The 21994-nt window shown below is 36.3% G+C and overlaps 1 protein-coding gene across 1 annotated transcript in view; it reads left to right on the forward strand.

Annotated features, from left to right (window-relative positions):
• Positions 1-21994, forward strand: part of CUBN (cubilin) — a 256070-nt gene that overhangs the window by 31023 nt on the left and 203053 nt on the right. The window contains exons 16-22 of the mRNA XM_087420786.1: positions 501-663; positions 1720-1907; positions 13675-13819; positions 14259-14437; positions 16831-16996; positions 17343-17559; positions 20114-20244. Of these exons, the coding sequence (XP_087276912.1) occupies positions 501-663; positions 1720-1907; positions 13675-13819; positions 14259-14437; positions 16831-16996; positions 17343-17559; positions 20114-20244 (1189 nt within the window). The remainder of the gene's footprint in view (positions 1-500; positions 664-1719; positions 1908-13674; positions 13820-14258; positions 14438-16830; positions 16997-17342; positions 17560-20113; positions 20245-21994) is intronic.

Consider the following 21994-nt stretch of genomic DNA (forward strand, 5'->3'; position numbering starts at 1 on the left):
TTAATTAATATTAAAGTTGCACTTTTTAAATTCGTTTAACTCCTTATGTTGCATCTAATCTGACTTCACCTCCTTTTCCCCTTCTGATCCTCCTGAATCTCTAGACCAAATTGTGAATCAATTGACGTTGCTGGCATTCCTTCTTCTGTTTTCTTTGCATATATTCATTTTCTTCTCCTAGATCACTAGAAATTTATCATTTCAAAACAAAAATCTTGCGGGGGGGTGGGGGGACTTAGGAAAGAAAACACTGAGAAAAATTCATGAGAAAAATGCAATAGCCTCAGAATTAAAATTCAGACAGAAGGTAAGGCATCAGGAATGATGGGAGGAGACCCCCCCTTTACTGAAGCCCAAATGTGTGTTAGATATAGATGTGATAGGAAAACCTCCCAGAGCCACACTTTTAAATGACGGGTTTTCTAAAATTAATGTTCAAAACGACTGGGTTTATTAAAATCTGACCACTTGGAGCTTAATGATTCATTCTTTTGTTTTAGATTCGAGATGGTCCTTTGTATCAGGACCCTGTTCTTGGGAAATTCTGCACCTCTCTCTCTGTCCCACCACTGCGGACTACAGGTCCCTTTGCCAGAATTCATTTCCATTCTGACAACCAGACTAATGACCAAGGCTTCCATATCACCTACTTAACAATACCTTGTAAGTAACCTGATAAGTGGGAGCTTAATATAAATGTGAAAGACAGTGCTATGCTTATAGCTGTTTTATATTTTAATGTGAGGCTGCAGATGACTTACTTACTTAGACTAATAATATCTTTATAAGGATTTCTCTTACAGCTCCAGATTTTTTCTCTACCTTCCCAATGTTCTATTATTAATGGTACAATAGCCCTCTATCCCTAAATTATGAGATCCACACTATGATAGATATGTGCAAGGCACCTAAAATTAAATAATTCAGATATCAGTTCCCTAGATCTTATTCAACATTTTGTTGTGAGAGATGTTGTTCATGAGAGAAATGCAGTCTATCTTAAGATATATCAGATTTTATAGCTATTATGTCTTTAATTGGCATTGATACCTTAAAACAAACCAACAGACAAGGATGAAATGTTCTATGATTTTTATTTTAGGCCTGTAGAGGATTTTGTTCTTACTATTACATCATTGTGCCCTGATGGGAATTCCCAGAAAAACACCTTTTAAGTCTTAATATCAGGAAAAATAACCATGAACATCTTTTTACTGGTCCCCTTTCTCTATTTACTTTGGCTTCCGGCTGAATCTGCAGCCGACCTTCTGTAATTTGTGTAGTCCATACATGTTTTCTGAGCATATCAACTGTCCCCTGAGCAACCTTGCTATTCTGCAGTCATTATCCCTTTAATCTGATTCATTTTTCTAGTTATATATTTTATTTTGTTATGTATATTTTATAAACTGCCTCAAATCTTTTTGTAATGAAGGAGAGCATAAATGTATTTTAAAAGCAATTTGTAGGGAAAGATGGCAGATTGGAAGTTAGATTGTACATCTCTATATCTGTTTCTTTAGTCACTATATGAACATCCCACAAAGACACACCAAACTGAACATCTTATAATTAGAGGCACAAGCCTATACAGGGTGAAAAAAGTGGGTATATGATTGCGTGTGTGTGTGTACATTTTTAAAAATTGTATCATACACCTTGGAGGTAGAGGAATGGCCATCCACATGACCTTTCCCTTCTCTTCTCCGTTCTCTTTAGCGGATCTGCATTGTGGAGGGAACTACACAGACCCAGAGGGTCTTCTCTCTGCTGACTTGTCTGGACCTTTCACTCACAATGGACAATGTGTCTATATTATAGAGCAACCCTTGGGAGAACAAATAGAGGTCAACTTCACTTCCGTGGCACTGGAAGGCCAGAGTGGCTGTTCTCAGAGTTACATTGAGGTAACTTTTACTACTCAGTGGCGCTTAGATGATTATCAACATTTTTATACTCTGTAGAGCAGTGGTCTTCAAATGGTTGTTGGGCCAGCAGCATCCAGAGCACCTCGATGACTCGGTTGTTAGAAATGCAATTCTGTACCCTATCCCAGACCTACTGAATCAGAACTTCTAGGAGTAGGCTCAACAATCTGTGTTTTAACAGACCCCCTCCCGCCCCCGGTGATTCTGATGCAAGCTAGAGTCTGAGAACAACTGTTCTAGAGAGTATGAAAGAATTTGCCAAAAATAGATCTATAGATGGCAAGCAGGAGATTGTTAATGGAACAGCAAAGGTCAACAATGAAAGCTAAGACTAGAAATACATGGTAATGCTAAATTACAAGCTATTAAACTGAGCCTTAATAACAAAGGCAAATGGAAGTAAGTAAGACTAATGGGATTTATAATAGGATACAGATTTCAGAGATTGTCCAGGACAATTTTATATGTGAAGAAACCCAACCCAGAGAAGTGAAAGGATTTGCCCCGGTGAGCTAGCTAGTCAGTGGCAAGTTAAGTTAAAGCATTGAATAATTCTTGTTTTAGAGTTTAGGTTTTTTTCCTTCATTAGTTCTGCTTGCTCTCTTTCAGAAAACTTCAACTCTGATTTAAGTGTGTGTAATGGTTATAATCATAAGAATATCCAAAACAAAAAAGCAGTTTTTGTTTGCCTGGCCTGGTATTTCTTTTGCTTAGTTATTGGTCAAACCACAAATTAAAGTGTTGAGCAAGAGAAACAAAACACTTTTTGTTGGGCACAATCATTTTATATAAACTCAGAGACGCATCGTCAATTTTGTTTGCTCATGTAAATGAGAACATTCATTTTTCCAGGAAAAACCTATGTAACCTCTTGCCCTCTTACCTCCTTCACATGAGGAGACAGTAAGCATAGAGTTTTAGCGTAAGGTCTGGATTTAGCTGAAGAATGAAGGAATGCATTGACCATGGCACCACAGCAATATCTTTTTTAATCTAGAGATTTTTATCTCAGATGTTGAGGTAAATGTGTTTATTCATTCAATGTATGTTTTCTAAAGTCTATTATAAAGTACGTTAAAGTTTTACACTATGGAGCAATCTTAGGTATTTTTATGTATATAAAAATTAAATTTCCAACATCTGTTTTTTTACTTTGAGAACAGTAAAAATAGCTCACACTTAGAGTACTTGCTATGTCCCAGATGCTAGTCTAAGACTTTAAAATACTATAATAAATTAAGTAGAGAATTATTACTGTCGTCTTATTGTCTTTCGAGATATGGTATGTGCTTTACATGAGTTAATTCATTGAACCTTCACTATAACCATTGTTATTCCTATTTTGATATTAGGAAACAGGCCCAGAGAAGTTGTTACTTGCCCATGGTTACTTGTCTGGGGAGTGCTGGAGCTGCAAATTGAATTTAGTAGTTCCGGTTATACTATTCTCTGATAAGAACAGAAATGCAATAGTGTAGCTATGACTATAAAAGCTGGCTCACCTTCCCTAAGGAGGAAGCTCTCATGAATTTCCCAATTCCATACCTGGCTCCCTGGTCACAGGACTATAACGTGCAACCACGCACAGTACTTTTCTCAGATAGGCAAAAATGTAACTCTAATTTTCAGGGAAACCTGAGTACCTTTCTATTAGACTCTTTATGGTGGTTCTAAAGCCCCTAAGGCATCATCAGAGCATCTGGAATGACCTGTCCTCTCTGGCTTTGCAGTACACTGTAGTTGAATTTCAATAATGAGTTACATGAACTCTGCTGAATTGTTCTGAAAAGTTATCAGAAAAAAAAAATCATAAAACTAGCATTAAAAGATTCAGCTTTGAAAAACAGAATGGCGGAATATTTTGCAGCCAGAATGGGGTTGGAGTTAATTCATCTAAGTTCTTATTTTAGTTCAGTCATTTGATGACTATATAATCTTGGACAATTCTTTATCTGATGCTTCAGTTCCTACTTCCAAAACATGCCCTACCTATTCTTCCAAGCTTTGTGAGGATAAATCAAGGAAATGAATAATAAAAGAAGCTTGAAGAATTAAAAACATACAAATGCAAGGTTTTCCCAGGCTAAGTTTCCAACTCCTGTCTTGAACTTAGTTCCGAGAGAGCCGATAAGACCCTTTCATAGTTGGCCATTGAAGTACCATCATTCTGATGTGCACACATACCCACAAAGTCTTTATCAAATTTCCCTCAAGGGTGGTTGATGGAAAAAATAAAAGAGCTCTATTATTAGAAGGACAGATCATGTATAGTGATTTGAATAATTGAAGAGACTTTTCTATTATATTCTTGACCATCCTAAAGGAATATAACCAATTGATTTGTAGAATTTTAGCACCAGCAAGGGCCTCAGAGGTCATCTAATCTAAATACTTAATTCTACAAATGAGGAAATTGGGGTCGTAAAGGTCAAACTCTAGTTACTGTCAGATTAGGATTTAAATATACCTACACAAGATTCTAAATAGATGTATATTGACTCAGATCAAAGTTCTTGCCATTAAATCATATCTATCTATTTGGAAAATTTATGAACTAAGCACATTTTTTTAAAAGTACATCCACTTCTTTTTACGTCCTTTAGACAGTGGGCATGAAAGAAAGTGATACTGGGACCAAATTCAAATGACATTATTATGACTCAATATATTGCTCCCCAAAATGGTGGTTTCATTTTTAAAAGGTATACCAAAAAAGTGAAACGTTTAAGCAAAGGAATGAAAAAAAAAGAGTAATGATATTTCAGATACATTAGAGTTTGGAGGGGAGTTGACTTTGCCATTTACTAACTCTGTTTATGAGAGAGAGAAGACCACCCAAAATTTTAGAAAGAATGAAGAACAGATAGAGAATTCTAGAGAGATGTGGGAGAATGATAATAGGGAATTTTCTTTTGAGTGTGAATAGATGCACTCCTAAGAATCCCAAATCTCTTCATTATGTGGTTCTAGATGCCTTGTTGCCATGTGAATATATCCTTTATATGAAGATTAAGATACCATTGCCTAGTGTATCTCTTTCATGTATAGTATGGTTTTGAAAGACTTACTTTTTGCTTGGTAAGAGAGCTCCATAAACATTTATTTGAGAATAAAATTTGACTACAACAGATAATAAATGTGGTATCACCCAGACCCAGTGTACCATATCTTTCTTTTCCTTTTTTAACAAGAAGCATACATTTATGTATTAATTCTTGGATTTATATCTCTCTCAACTAAGTTTTCTATTTCTAAAAACACACATTGCCCCTGGGTGATGTGATGTGGCTGGTAACAAAAGAATGAGTATAGCAAGAAAGATCAACTGTTAGTTCCTCTGTTTTTGTCTGAGAGAGCTTTTACATTGTACAGAACTCTTGAATGAATGTGACAGAAGCTTCTTTTCAGAATATAAAGCATCACCTCTCATTAATATTTCATAAGTGATTTAAGCCATCAGTACTCTGAGTGATGGGCACACAAGGTAGTAATGAAAGTTTAATTTTTAATCACAGAGAATGCAAGTAGTAGGCTGAATAATAATTTCAGAAGCCTTTATGATGCTAAGGCCAGAGCTCAAAATGGGATGTGGAAGGAAATGAATAAGATTGTTCACCCCACAAAATCTCCTTGAACAATCCCGAATCATCTGTCCCCTCGCGTCCCTCAGACTCTGGGTAAGTGGGAAGGGAACACTGCACGATAGACAAGCAAAGGGAAAGGAGAAACTATCTTCTGGGGAAACAGGAGGGTTTCTGGGGAAGTTGTTCCTTCTCAAAAGTGGAAAGCAAACAAAAATCAATGGCATAGAAAAGCCGAAAACTATAATTAATACGATAGGGAGAAGTAAGTTACGTTAAATTTGGTTTCTGAAATCTAGGGAATGTATGCCTATTCTACAAGTGTCATTGAAAGACAAATTAATCGTATTTTAGACCTCTTGCCAACCCCAGAAAATTCACAAAGCAGAAATTGTACACATATCTCTTTACTATGCAGTGCAACTAGAAATTATCGATGAAAATTTTTAAAATGCCCAACTACTTGGAAATCTATAAACTCTCTCCTACCTAATTACTGGATTAAGGAAGGAAATAGAAAATGAAATGAAAGACAGTATAGAAAATAACAAAGAGAAAATGCTGTATCAACACCTGGGAGACATGATGAAACTCAACTTCCAGATAAAATCTTTAAGATTTTAAAGAAAGAACCAAAAAAATTGGGAGAGTGGGAGAGTACAATAAGCCGCAACCCTGAAGATCTATCTTCCCTCTGAACCTTTTATCACTTCTTCCCTCTCTCCTTCCCTCTATTCCCACCCCCACCGCTCCCAGCTGGCCCTGCACAGCATTCCCACATCTCCACGTCTTTAGATGAATTCAAATTCACAAAGGACTTCCTTTCGCTCTGTTAGACATTGAAGCTATTCAGCTCCAGCCTTGGGGTTGGTTGAGGGAGGGCTATGACTTTTGATCTGCCTGAACATACTTGTTACCCTCAAGGGGACGTACTGGCCAGTCTCATGGCTGTGAGTCACACAAAAATTCTTAAGGGTATAAACCCAAATGGCGGAGAAGGAATAAGACCTCTGACCACTGAAGCCGGAATGTAACAGCACAAGCAAACACACCAGAGTATGGTGAGGACTGAGGAGTATTGTTTTCCAGTTAAGTACATGTTGAAATTAATTTTAGTTCAGGGCCGGCCCCGTGGCTTAGCGGTTAGGTGCACGCGCTCCGCTGCTGGCGGCCCGGGTTCGGATCCTGGGCGCGCACCGAGGCACTGCTTCTCCGGCCATGCTGAGGCCGCGTCCCACATGCAGCAACTAGAAGGATGTGCAGCTATGACATGCAACTATCTACTGGGGCTTTGGGGGAAAAAATAAATAAATAAAATCTTTAAAAAAAAAGAAATTAATTTTAGTTCAGAGAAATAACTTTCCAGAGGTGGCAGGAAAAAAAGGAAATGGGGAGATGTTCAATAGTTTGCATTCTTCAGCATATTGGATTCGGGGTTTTGGCAGAGACTAGAAACACTTGGTTAGTTTCTTAGCTCTGTCGTGGTCAACACAGTTTTTCCACAATTACTTGGCCATCCTGGTGCTTTTTAATGAAGTGATAAAATATGCCATTGCTCAGGTGAAATTATTCTACAGGTGGGTGTAGTGGGAGCCAGGAAAAAGACTGAGATGGTAGAATCACCTAGTTTTGGAGTTGCAAGAGGTTGTATAGAATAGATCCTTCCTGTATGTGAAGGAGTTGCGTGCTCCCATGGAGACCAAAAACCTAATGGAACAAGTGAGATGGAGAGCAGTAAGTGAGAAGAACAGGTTATGGAAAGGGAAGCAATGAAGAACGCTACAGACTATTAGGGCAAATGGAGAGGAGGCCAGTACTCTCTGATAGAAATGAAACCAATATTGCAAGGAAACATGATAAAGGACTTCAACTCTCTGTTTTACTAACGGCAAGATATTTAACATCAGTAAACCTCAGTTTCCTCATCTGTAATAGGAATAGTAATATTACTCTTCTCACAAGGACTAAAAGAGGTCATTCATTCGTTTATCTATTCATTCTCTAAATATTTATCAAACAACTTAGATGCCAGGCACTGTGCTAGGGGATGGGTGTGTAAAATAGATATTAAAGAACTAACTACAAAACAGAACTACATAATTTCAAGTTGGAAAAAGTATTGGGAAAGAAAGAAACAGTCCTCTGAGAGAAAATAACAGAGCTAATGGCTTTAGTTGAATGGTCAGAGGTAGCTTCCCTAAGGATGTCACATTTTGGGTCTGAAGATGAGAAGGAAGAAGCAACGCAAAGAGCCAAGAGAAGGAGGATTCCAGGTAGAGGGGCCAACATAGCCAGAGAGACCGATTTGAGAAAAAACTTGAAAATATGAAAATAGACTAGTATGGTTGGAATCACAAAGAAGAAAAAGAGAGAAACAAGATTTGGGCAGGAGCTAGATCTTGTAGAGCTTTGTAGATGGAAGTAAAGAACTTAGCTTTGCTAAACAAAAAGGAAAACAATCAGACTGTTCTTAGCTCAGTGCCTAGCACGCCAGTGAATGAATACTACAAGTTAACATAATGATGGCTCTGACGATGATGATGGGGCAGAGAAAAGATCGGAGGAGAAGAGACATATTGGAGTTTGCAATCATGTAGGAACTTACTTCTAGGTAAAACTAGACAAATATGCCTGATTTTAGAAATGCAGATTTAAAAAAAATCAGGCGAAGGCTAAGTTTACTCTATTGATAGAGATATTAGAAGTGGCACTGTTTCGTGGGGCATAAAAAGCTTTAAAATTTCAACTATGAAATCATGAAATGTAATAATGAATAACGAAGGATGATAACCTAAGAAAATAATTTTTAGTTCCCGTTTGACTTCTCTCGTCTCTTATCCCTCACCCTTTATTTTGTCTCATTTGGTGGGGCCACATCCCCCTCCTGTGCCCCCAGATTAACCCAGGCTGGTCTCCAGGATCAAGTCTTTATTTAGCTAAGGGGCATTTCAACCTGAAGCTTACATCACAAAAAGCCACATGTGAAACACTACTGTATGGTTGGGTCCATACTGTACGGACCAAGCCTAAGTGCTGGCATATTTGGTTTGCTTTGAATTAAAATTTAATACTTAGGGCCGGCCCCGTGGCTTAGCGGTTAAGTGCGCGTGCTCCGATACTGGCGGCCCAGGTTCGGATCCCGGGTGCGCACTGACGCACCGCTTCTCTGGCCATGCTGAGGTGGCGTCCCACATACAGCAACTAGAAGGATGTGCAGCTATGACATACAACTATCTACTGGGGCTTTGGGCGGAAAAAAAAAATAAAATTATTAAAAAAAAATTTAATACTTAAAATAGAGTTTTGAAATTGTTATATAAAAACAAATCTGGATACATAGCAGATACAAACAAGTGAGCACACGCATTAAGATGTGGCTTTAGGACTTGATCCGTTCCAGATGTTAAAGCTTACTACTGACTGGGCTCTAGATCTCACACTTAAAATTTCATATAAACTGTGTTTTTCAGCCCAGTTAATTTTAGCTCTTTCTACAGGAAATAGTTTCTTTATAAGAACTCTGTTCTTTTATTTTTTGTTTTTTGTGACTAGTTTCTCTTCAGGAACTAGTTCAATCTGATGAATGTAAAAATCAGAAGCCATTTGTGCTATTCCATTGGCCAAAAATTGTGGGTCACAAGTTATGTATTGGGTCTCTGGGCCTGAAACAATCAATGTTTGTTGGATGAATAAGGCAAGTGATGAAAACTCTGGGCCTGGTCCTCAGAATACTAGAATTTTAAATTAGTTGTCATTTCTTTGCAAATGTGATCCTCTATAAAGAATGAATTTGATGTGACACCTCCGCAAGTGACCACGGCATGGCTTCACCTGACTTTTTAAGAAAAACTCTTTGTTAATACAAACCAGGTTCAAATACAAGTCATCTTTCTCTAGGTTATGCTGCAACAACAATAAAACAAATCAAAACCAGTAACAAAAAATTTTTGTGGCTTACAACAAGTACATTTATGCTTTGCTCATGTTAACATGTTGGTTTTGGGTCAGTGGCAGCTCTGCTGATCTGTTCCCTGTCCCATCTGTCTCTGGGACCCAGGCTCTTGGTCTTGGGAGGGGGGAAAGTAAAAGATGGTTGAATCATGCAGTGACTCCCAAAGCTTCTACTTGGAAATTGGTACCTCACTTCTGCTCAGATTCTGCTGGGCAAAGCAAGACCTATGGCCAAGCCCACAGTCAATGGGAGGGATTAGTATTAATTCTGCATGGGGAGGCATCACAAGTCACATGGCAATGAGCAGAGATGTTCAGTCCTCTTACAAGGAGGGATGTGAATAATTAGGAAAAATAATACAGTCTATCTCAGTGCACAAGCACAAAGGAAGGAGATTTTTCTTGGGGTGGCGGGAGAAGGGTGCGAATTCACAAGTCCTAGAATATTGAATGCAGGATGTGCTGCAACAGTATTTGGGGTCACTTTAGAGCATTTGATGAATTCTAGTTGAATATCTCTTTCAAATACGTTGTGGTTAAGGTATCGCCATGTCTGAGATCAGGGAGAATATAGGCTTTCAGAATTATTAAGGTTTCATTTCCACAGAGAGAGAAACGCAGCCAAAATCAATTGTACTTCTCGGGTTAGGGCCCTTGAGCCCTATAAGTTCCTTTTAAAACATTTGGATTGCAGCTGCCTTTCTCCTTGCTCAGGTCCTTGAATTTTGTTAGTGAGGCCCAGGGGAACGGCCCAGTTAGCTTGCTCTGATGCTATTTTTCTTTCTTCTTGTCATCTTCTAATGGGCAAAATAGAAAAAAGAGACTCCAATCTTAGCAGAAGAGAATGGAACCCTGGAGAATTAGAGAGCAGGAAGATATTTTACTCCGTGTTTCATTCTTTATGGTTTCCAAGAATTGTAGTATATGTCTGCATTTCTAATAAAAATGGAACCGTCATACCATGCCTTAAAAGTAACAAATCAACAAGCATTTTTCAAATGCATGTTGGCAAAGTTCTGTGTTAGATGCTGAAGATGATACAGAAATTTTCTCTTCCCTGAGAAATTTGCTGTTTGGTTAGCATAACTTTACGACGGTGTGTGAAATTTGTGTTAACGGCTCATGGAAAAGAACTGGTTGGGTATGAATCAGGGGAGAGGCATGTGATTTTTAATGTGTGTGTAAGACTCTGTCATATGGCTGTACCATAGTTTAGTCACCCTCCTATTTTTAGACATTTGGAATATATTCAGTTCTTGCTATTATAGAACATACTTCGATATGGATCCTTGTGTGTCTTTGCCTGTCTCTCAGATGATTTCCTTGTGTTACAACGTTCAAAGTGGAGTTACTGGGTCCAAAACTATGAACATATTTAAGACTCCTGATAGATATTGTCAAATTATTTTCCAGAAATTTATACATCTGCCAGATACGGATGGAAGTAACTGTGTTACCATATCCCCACTAGCTTTGAGTATCATACTTATAAAATTTTCCTTTTTATAGCCCATTCCCTTTGGCCTGGATAATCTTTCAAATTCAGCTTGAAGTTTATTTCCGTTGAGAAATATTCCATAATCCCCTGTAAGAGTTTGGACTTTTTGGTTAACTCAAAGTTTCTCTACACTTTAAGACCTTTTGTATCACCCTTTGAGTATCCTGAAGTGAAACTCATACATGATATAACCTCACCACACATTATGTAAAAAAATATAAAGTTGTAAGTATAAGATTTAGGAGAAATAAAGTAAAGAAAAAAAAATATATATATTTATTTCAGGATGTTAAAAGCCTGGGCAAGCTGTACTTGAAGACAGAATGAAGTAGTAAGTTATTTGCTCCCTGAATCACTCTGAATGCCACAGCACAAACACAGGCTGACATGGTTGTGTGGGTTGGTGACAAATTTTCTGAAATGGTGACCAACTCTTGGCAGATTTCCAGGCAAAAAAGAAAAAAAGAACTCCTTTCTATTTACACTCTGTTTGTAATTCTGGAAAATCCAGTGGGTATTAAAATTGGGCAAAATTGTTTTGTGTTTAGTATGCAGAATAGAGCTAGATTTTACATTTAGTCACAGAACTGTCACTTTTATGAAGGCCACACAGGACGTAGGAGAATTCTTGTTGCGGGTGACTGTCTCTCACATTTCAGGGTGTTTAGTATCTTTGGTCTCCAGCCACTAAATGCCGAGAGTGCCCCACCACGATTGGGTTAATAATTAAAATAAAAACAAAAAGTGCCTTCACAGATTTCCAAAATGCCTAATTGTGGTACCTATTGAGAATCGTTTTCTTAAGTAATAATACAGCATCCTGCAGCTTCCCAAACATGACACTCATGCTTTTAAAGAAACGTGCTTGCTTGTTGTAAGTTCCTTGTGAGCAGACTGTCTTACACAGTGTTATCACCAGCACAGGCCCTGGCATTTATTGGTGCCTTGATAATGTTACTTGAGGGAAGGAATTAATATTTGGATGGCTAGATCTTCCAAGATAATTCTATATAACAGGGGTAGTATGTATATATATTCATGGAATTCCTGATTTTGGTAAGAAACCTCTAGTGTTTCACCTTTAAAAAATGTTAAGAATAACAATAGCTATTCTTTAGCCCCCATTTTCTATTACTAGGCATTTTGCTAAGGACTTCACACTATTGTTTTATCTATTTGCTTCCACAACCCCTTGAGGTAGGCTTAGACTTAGTAACTTGTTCAAGGTTGTTAAGGGAGGAGGTTTGTAAGTGACAGAGGTGGGAATTGAACCCAGTTCTATATGACTCCATAGACCGTGCTCATGGCCACTAGCTACACTGTAAGATATTGACTACTGACTTAAAATAGGTGGTCTTTATTATATGAAGGAAATTTTCTTTTGCTCCTAACTTTCTAAGAGTTTTGTTTCTAATAAATAGGAATGCTAACAAAATTTTTGACATCTATGGAAGTATATGGTTTACCTTATTGGATTTATTGATGAGCTTAATTGATAAATTTTAATTTCAAACAATTCTTACATTACTTTTATTCTCATATTTGATTTGGTATATAAGCCTGACATGGGAGAGAATTCCTTTTTCTAGAACTGTGTTTGGGATTTTTGTATCTATATTAATAGATGAGATTAATTTATAGTTTTCATTTGTATTACCTATGTTGGGATTTGGTAAAATGGTTCTGAGAAAAATTAGTTGGGAATTGTTCCATGTTTGAGGGTGCCTTAGAACAAATTCTATATGAGAATTATCTGTTCCTTAAAAGTTTAAAATAACTTACCAGGTAGAGCATCTTCTGGGAGTTTTTTGGGGGGGAAGTGATTGATAATGTTTTCAATTTTATCCATGGCTTATTGTCTATTCAGATTTTATTTTTCTTCTCCTTCAAATAGTTTCAGTAATTTATATTTTTTCTGGAAATAACCATTTCAAACATTCAACTATGTTAGCATAGAGTTGTACATAGGATTATCATATTAAACAAATTCCTCAGTATCTGTGTATTTGTTTCACCTTTGTCGTTTTTAATTTTGTGTATTTGTGCTTATTTTCTTTTTTCTTTATATTTTCTGTTATCTTTATTGCCCAAGTTGTGTCTTTTATATCCTCGTCCCCCATATTCCCTCAAAAAATAGTTCTTGAATGTGTTCATGAATTCTACTTTCTTTTGTATTTTATTCATTGTTTGCTTTTATTTTTATTTTATTATTCCTCATTTTAATACTTTTTTCCAATTTTCTAAGTTGACTCCTTAGATTTTCTCTCTTTCTTTCATCTACTTTTCTGTCTTTTTTTAAATAATAAAAGCAGTTTAGTTTATGACTTCCTTTGATTACAGATTTGGCAGAAACTTGCATATTTTGATATGTTGTGTTCTCATATTTTGTTGTTTTCTAAATAGTCTAAAATCATAAATTTATTTCCTCTGACATTGTGGAAATTATTAGGAGAAAATTTTAAAAATTCTTATGCTTTTGGATTTTTTTTGGCTAAAGATTTTGTCAGTATTTATTTATTTAGTGTTATCATTTAGTGTTATTGCATTGTGCTAAAAAATTACCCACTGACTACTTTCAAATATAATGTAAATATGTAACCCAAATTAGATTATAACTCATTTTGAATCTGCCATTTCCCCATCTCCAAATAATGCTACCATTGCCGAGGCAGTTTTGCTGGTTAGGATTACAGATCTATTTTATTTTTCTGTTTAGGTTCGAGATGATGAAACATTACTTGGAAAAGTCTGTGGCAATGAAACCTTGTCTCACATTAAATCCATTACTAATAGTATCTGGATCAGGCTTAAAATAGATGCTTCTGTTGTAAGAGTTGGTTTCAGAGCTCTTTATCAAGTTGGTAAGAAAACTTTACCTTAATTTTTAAATGTCTAATTTGCCTGATTGTAACATTTTAAAGATTTTATTTATTCATTTTTTTCCCCCCAAAGCCCCAGTAGATAGTTGTATGTCATAGGTTCACATCCTTCTAGTTGCTGTACGTGGGACTCGGCCTCGGGTTGGAGGGAGAAGTGGTGCCTTGGGGCGCGCCCGGGATCCGAACCCGGGCCGCCAGCATCAGAGCGCGCGCACTTAACCGCTAAGCCACGGAGCCGGCCCGTAACATTTTAATTTCTTGAAATAATTTAGTCATTTTATGTCCTCCAGTGGCAAGAAAATAATTTGAATAGTAATGTCACATTCTATTATATCCTTATGCAGAATCAGACTTTGCAATAAATTGAGGACAGGAATCCTTTATTTCTGGACAAACACTGCTATCATTTTCATATTTACAGCTTGTGGAGGAGAATTAACTGGAGAAGGGGTCATTCGCTCACCCTTTTATCCTAACGTGTATCCAGGAGAAAAGATCTGCAGGTGGACCATCCACCAACCTCAAAGCCAAGTAGTTCTTCTCAACTTCACTAGCTTTGAAATTGGAAATTCTGCCCACTGTGATACAGATTATATTGAGGTAAGAGTAAAACACCTTTGAATATTTGTATTTAGTTGGGTATTATTAAAAATATTGTCTGATGTTATCATCAAATCAGTTACATGAAACAAAACTAGTTTGTACAGACCAGTATCTCTTATGAATATAGATGAAAAAAATCCTCAACAAAATACTGCCAGCTGAATCCAGCAGCATATAAAGAGGATTATACACCATGACCAAGTGGGATTTATCCTAGGAATACAAGATTGGTATACATCCAAAAATAAGTTAATGTAAAATAAAATAAAGGAAAAAAACTGCCTGATTACCTCAACAGATGCAGAAAAACCATTTAACAAAATTCAACACCTTTTCGTGATAAAAACAATTAACAAACTAGGAATAGAAGGGAATTTCCTGAATCTGATAAATGACATTTATAAAAAACCCACAGCTAACATCATATTTAATGATGAAACACTAAATGCTTTGCCCCTGTGGTCAGTGAAAAGATAAAGATGTCTGTTCTCACCACTTCTATTCAACATTATACTGGAAATTCTAGCTAGGGCAATTAAGTAAGGAAATGAAATAAAATACATCCAGAATGAAAAAGAAGGAGTAAAACTATCTCTATTCACAGATAACATAATCTTATATATAGAAAATCATAAGGAATAAACACACATACACACAGAAACTATTAGAACTAATAAAAAAATTCAGTAAGTTGCAGGATACAAGATCAAAATATGAAAGTCATTTCTTTTCTTATACGCTAGCAGTGAACAATTTGAAAATCAAATCAAGGAAACAATTCCATTTATAATAGCATAAAAAAGAATAAACATTGAGGAATACATCTTTAAAAAGACCTGTAAAACTTGTACTCTGAAAACTACATAACATCATTGAAGGAAATTAAAGACCTAAATAAGTGGACAGATATCTCATGCTCTTGGATTAGAAGACTTAATGTTGTTAGGATGGCAGCACTCCCCAAATTTTATCTAAAGATTCAATTCAATCTCTATCAAAATCCCAGCTGGTACTTTTGCAGAAATTCACAAGCTGGTTGTAAAATTTATATGGAAGTACAAGGAAACCTGAATAACCACAGCATTCTTGAAAAAGAACAGCAAAATTGGAGGACTCACACTTATCAATTTCAAAACTTAGAACAAAGCTACAGTAATCAAGACAGCATGTTATTCGAGTAAGGATAAAGATATGGAACAATGGAACAGAATTGAAAATCCAGAAATAAATCCATAGCTTTATGATTTTTGAAAAGGCCGCCAAGACATTTCAATGGGAAAATATAGTTTATTTAACAAATATTGCTGAATATCCATATGCAAAATTATGAAAGTGGACCCCTTTCTTACACTGTACACAAAAATTAACTCAAAATGGATCATAGACCTGAATGTGAGAGCTAAAACCGTGAAACTCTTAGGAGAAAACGTAAGAGTAAGTATTTGTGACCTCGGGTTAGGCAACGCCTTCTTAGATACGGCACAAAAAGCACAAATAAAAAAGAAAAAATAGAAAAATTGGACTTCATCAAAATTAAAAACAAATAACCTAATTTTTAAAATGGGCAAAGAATATGAAAATATATTTCTTCAAACGAGATATGCAAATAGCCAACGAGCACATGAAAAGATGCTCAACATCACTAATCATCAGGGAAATACAAATTCAACTACAATGAGATACTGCTTCATACCCACTAGGATGCCTATAATCAAGAAATCAGATAGTAACAAGTGTTGACAAAGATATGGAGAAATTGGATCCCTTTTACACTTATATACTGCTGGTGAGCACATAAATGGTACAGCCACTTTGGAAAATGGTTGGCTGTTCCTCAAAAAGTTAAACACAAGGTTAGCATTTGATCCAGCAACTCCACTCCTAGGTATATACCAAAGGGAAATGAAAATATACGTCCCCACAAAAATTTGTACAATCCTTATTCCTAGTAACCAAAATGTAGAAACAACCTTAATGGCCATCAACTGATGAATGGATTAATAAAATATGGTATGTCCACACAATGGTATATTATGTGATGTTAAAAAAGGATGAAGTAATGACACATGCTACAGCATGGATGAACTTCAAAAACATGCTAAAAGAAACTAATCACAAAGACCACATATCATATGATTCCATTTATTTGAAATGTCCAGAATAGGCAATCTATAGAGATAGAAAGCAGGTTAATGGCTGCCTGGGGTTGGGGTTTGAGAAGAATGGGGAGTGACTGCTAATGGACATGGAATTTCTTTTGGACTGATTAAATGTTCTAAAATTGATTTTTACTATGTTAATAGAAAAATTTCAGAAATAATTATTCTTGAAGCAGTTTTTCAAAATAAAATAGCCAACAAAATAATTTTGAATATGTCTTTTTTACTTAGATTGGTAGCAGTTCCATTTTGGGTTCTCCTGAAAATAAAAAATATTGTGGCACAGACATACCTTCACTTATATCATCCGTGTACAATTTTCTTTATGTCATGTTTGTGAAAAGTTCTTCTACTGAAAATCACGGTTTCATGGCTAAATTCAGTACTGAAGATTTGGGTAAGAGATTGTCTCTTTCTCCTGCTTTACCTCTTGGGCTTGTATCAGAATAAGTGAACAATGGAAATAAATTATTATATAAAATTCATCTACACTATAGATAGTCATCTACAGTGTAAAAATTTTAAAGTACACTCAAAGGCAAGGAAAATATATATTTCCTAATTAGTACATATCAATATTTAATTGATGTCAATTAATAGAAGAAAAACTAGGTTAAGTGGCATATAAGGAAGATTTTTCTTTTTGAGTTTTTAAGAGGTTATGATCAGAATATTTTATTTTGAATTCCAGGTAACTTGTTGGTTACATGTTCTGATGATTATTATTATTTCTATTTCAACAGCATGTGGACAAATTCTTACAGAGTCAACAGGAATCATTCAAAGTCCCGGCCATCCAAATATCTACCCCCATGGTGTCAACTGTACCTGGTATATATTAGTCCAACCTGGCTACCTGATTCATTTGACATTCGAGAGCTTTCATCTGGAGTTTCATTACAACTGCACAAATGACTATCTGGAAATTTATGATCCTGGATCTGGGACATTTCTCGGAAGGTGAGATTATTTTGTTTTTGTTTGTTTAACACAAAAACTTTCTGCTTTCTTGCTTTCCTGCTTCAGTGAAGGATGTTAAAACCCACCATGTTGTGTTATAAAAACCAGATGAGATCAACATGCTTCTCAATGACCATATCTACATCTCTACTCACAACTCTGTAGCCTTGGCCTTTAGTAATTAAGTTTGACGTATGTAAATACTGTTGAAGGCATCACCAAAATCAAGATAATGCACGTATCAATTATCCCCCAAACTTTCTTCCTGCCCATTATAATTCCTCACTTCTGCCTTTATCCCCATCCTGGGAGACCACTAACCTGCTTTCTATCACTGTAAATTAGTTCGTATGTTCTGGAATTATATAAAAATGGAATCATACTGTATGTACTCTTTTTTTGTCTGGCTTTTCTCATTCAGCGTAATTTTTTTTGTTGAGCTTCTTGGATCTGAGGGTTTATAGTTTTATCAAATTTGAAACACTTTTGACCATTAGTTCTTGAAATACCTTTTCTGTCTTTACTCACCTTTGGGGACTCTGCTTACATGTATCTTAGGCCATTTGATATTGTCCCGCAAAGCTCATTGATACTCTATTCATTTGATTTTGAGTCTTTGTTCTCTGTGTGTTACTTTTGGGAAGTTTTTATTGCTATGTATTCAAGTTCACTAATATTTTCTACTGCAATGCTTATTCTGATATTAATCCTATCAAGTATATTTTTCATCTTAGACATTTTGGTTTTCATTTCTAGAAGTTCAATTTGGGCCATCTTATATATCTTCCATGTCTCTACTTTACACATGATTGTTTTCCTCTAGCTTCTTAAATTTGTGCGACACAGTTATAACTATTTTAATGTCATTGCCTGCTAATTCAGCCTTCAGTGTTGTTTCTTGCTATGTTCTGATTGATCAGTTTTTCTTGTTATCATGGGTTATACTTTCTTCCTCCTTTTCATGCCTGGTAATAATTGATAGGATGCCAGATGTTTTAAATTTTGTGTTTTTGTGCACTGGACATTATTGTATTCTGTAAGTATTTTTGAGCTTTGTTTGGGGATGCAGTTAAGTTACTTGGAAACAGTTTGATCATTTCCAGTTTCGCTTTTAAACTCACTTGTTTCTTGTCTCTAAAGAGTCATTGTCTTTCATTACTTGATATCCAGGGTCTTGAGAGACATTGTTTTATATATTTTGTCCAGACTTTTACTTGTTCCAGGTGCAAGGTTACATTTAGCCCCTGTTATTACATCTTTGTTGGAAACAGAAATCTCCTGATTTCTTTTTTACTTCTTCTTGCTTTTCATTTTTTTCTCATCTATTTTTAAAATATTTTTTCTTTATCCATTATTTTCTTAAACTTATTTTTTCTCCTAGTTTTATTCTCCCTCTTCATTTTTTACTCGTACTTATCTTAATCTTTCATTTTTAAAACTTTCTTCTTTCTCTTTTCCTTTTTATGGTACTTGACCCCTAATCACCACAAAATACATAGTTTTTGCTGAATGGCATAAACTATAATGATCTTGCCCAAATTTGGCTGACATGGACATATACATTTAAAATATTAATTAATTCACCTACCTTTATTTTGATCAAGATATTAAATCTTTTTTTTTAACACTGAAGTGGTATTATATACCAATTTTTTTTTCTTTTTCTCTGTCAGAAATTAACTCATCCATTTTCCATATTCAACACTTCCTCTTATTTTGGTTTCTCTGTAGTTTTTTGCTTGTCATTCCATTTGGCTAATTTTACCAAATGTGCTTTGATTTGAGATTTCTATTTTCTAGTCAACTTCTTCTTACAAGTGTTTCTCTAGAAAAAAGCTCTTGGCGTAATGTATTTTATTACAACTCTACTTTTAGCATTACTAGAATATTTTTTCTGAGTAAAATTGCTTTTATTCAGGAAAAAGTTGACATGGCTTGATACTCAAACTCTTACCTCTGCATAGGCCAGCTGTTTAAAGATAATAGATTCCACTTATATAGGGCTTACTATACCAGGCACTGTTCTAAGTCCTTTATACACAGTATATTAACTCATAAAATTCTCAAAACAACTCCATGAAATAGGTACTATTATCATCCCTGTTTTAGAGATGGGAAAACTGAGGCATAGAGGTTGAATGATCTGCCTAAAGTCCTATTGCCTCTAAGTGATAGAGCTGACTCTAGAGTCTGTGCTCAGTGAGTTTGTGATATATGGTTTCCCTTTGTTGTGTAAGTTTATTACATTTCTATTAATAAGTTCATTAATAGGCTATGCGGCAACCTAGTCTAGCTTGTAACTTCTAATTTCATTAAACTTTTTATACATGACAAGTCACACAGCTAGGCACACACATAAAACCAGTTCAGGGAAGTGATCATGAATAGGATGATCTCCAGCAACTTTGTAAATGTTTTGTGCCTGACATATATTTGTTTTTCAAGGTTAATAGGGGACATTATTATTATTGTTTTGACATGTCCTAATTTTTGGTACATCATTTCAAGTGTACTAAAAGTTTTTAACCCTGTGTTCTTTCTCGGTTTCAAATAGATATTGTGGAAAATCGATCCCGCCCTCTCTGATCAGCAGCACCAGCTCATTGATGCTCATATTTGTGGCTGACTCTGACCTCGCTTATGAAGGCTTTTCAATAAGCTATGAAGCAATCGATGAATCAGCAGGTGACAAAACAGCGTTGTATACTGGGTTTCATTTACTCCATTACAAGACAGTACTATGAGAATGCTTCCTCCCCAAACCAGTGGCACGCAATGAAAGCTATATATATTGAGAAAAAAGTGTAGTGATTTCAGTGCCTTCCTTATTAAAAAGAGTGTTGAGGGCCGGCCCTGTGGCTTGGTGGTTAAGTGCGCACACTGCGATGCTGGCGGCCCGGGTTCGGATCCCGGGTGCGTATCGAGGCACCACCTCTCTGTCCATCCTGAGGCCGAGTCCCACATACAGCAACTAGAAGGATGTGCAGCTATGACATACAACTATCTACTGGGGCTTTGGGGGCAAAAAAAAAAAATAAAATAAATAAAAAGAGTGTTGATTAGACAGGAGTATTGTATCAGTGTTAAATTTTCGAATTTTGATAATTGTACAGTGGTTTTATAAGAGAATGTTTTTGTTCTTAGGAAGTATAGACTGATATTTTTAGAGATAAAGACACACACAGTCTACAAATCACTCTGAAGTGATTCAGATACTAAGTGAGTGAGCAAGTTAGAGAGAGAAAGAGAGAGAGAAAGCAATGGGGGCAAAATACAAATGTGTAGTAAATCTTGGTAAAGGGAATTTGGGTGTTAGTTCTTACAACTCTTCTGTAAGTTTAAAATTCTATCATAATATAAAGTTACCAAAGAAACCAAATACTATTTTAAGAAATTAGAGGGGCTGGCTCGGTGGCATAGTGGTTAAACCTGCTTCGTCGGCCCGGGGTTCGCAGGTTTGGATACTGGGTGTGGACCTATACATTGCTTATCAAGTCATGCTGTGGCAGGTGTCCCACATATAAAGTAAAGGAAGATGGGCACAGGTGTTAGCTCAGGGCTAATCTTCCTCAGCAAAAAGAGGAAGATTGGCAACAGATGTTAGCTCAGTGCTATTCTTTCTCACTGGAAAAAAAAAAAAAAGAAATTAGAAAAAGGGCAATCGTAGATAAGAATGAGACTACTACATGGAATTCTATAGCAGAAAATGGAAGATTTCTTGGCAAAATATACATTTCTAAGTTTGATTTAATGAGATTGAACCTTTTCGGCATTTATTGCTTTTATCGTATTTTTCCTATTATTTAGTTCTCATCATTACTTTGCTCTTTGCAAATGCAGCGTAGGAAACAAATATCCTTTGCGAGCAGGGTCTTTGATGTCACATGTAAACCCGAGATGCCCTCAGCCCCCAAAGCCCACGGAATTTATGAGGGCATCATGTTTCGTTAGGCTCATGTTCCCACCTGGGATGTGTACCTTTCTAGAGAATCTGAATTTTCCTTTTGCATCATATTTAGAAAGATATTTAATGGATGGAAATACTATCCAGCGTAAACCTACAGTAGACATACAGTGACTGAGCTACCCAAGCATTTCACAGCCTCCGGATTGCCCCAGAAGTATGGTGCGATCCACTAGTGCTCCCTTCAGAAAGTACTGGGAGCTTTTCCTGTGCCAGGATGTGCTCCCTCAGACACAGTCTTGCATCCAGAGATCCCTAGGTGTTCGTCCCCCAAATAAATAAATAAATAAAGTTAAAAAAAAATCTCCCACTCAGAATCCCTACCCAATTTCTCATCTATTTCCTCTCAGAGCGGCTGGCCACTACTCTTCACTCCGCTTCAGCGGCCTGGGGTTCAGATCCCGGGCACAGACCTATGCACTGCTTGCCAAGCCATGCTGTGGCAGGTATCCCACATACAAAGTAGAGGAA

This window comes from Ceratotherium simum, chromosome 32, assembly GCF_057802395.1.
Source record: "Ceratotherium simum simum isolate JZ-2026a chromosome 32, ASM5780239v1, whole genome shotgun sequence".
NCBI classification, from domain to species: Eukaryota; Metazoa; Chordata; class Mammalia; order Perissodactyla; family Rhinocerotidae; genus Ceratotherium; species Ceratotherium simum.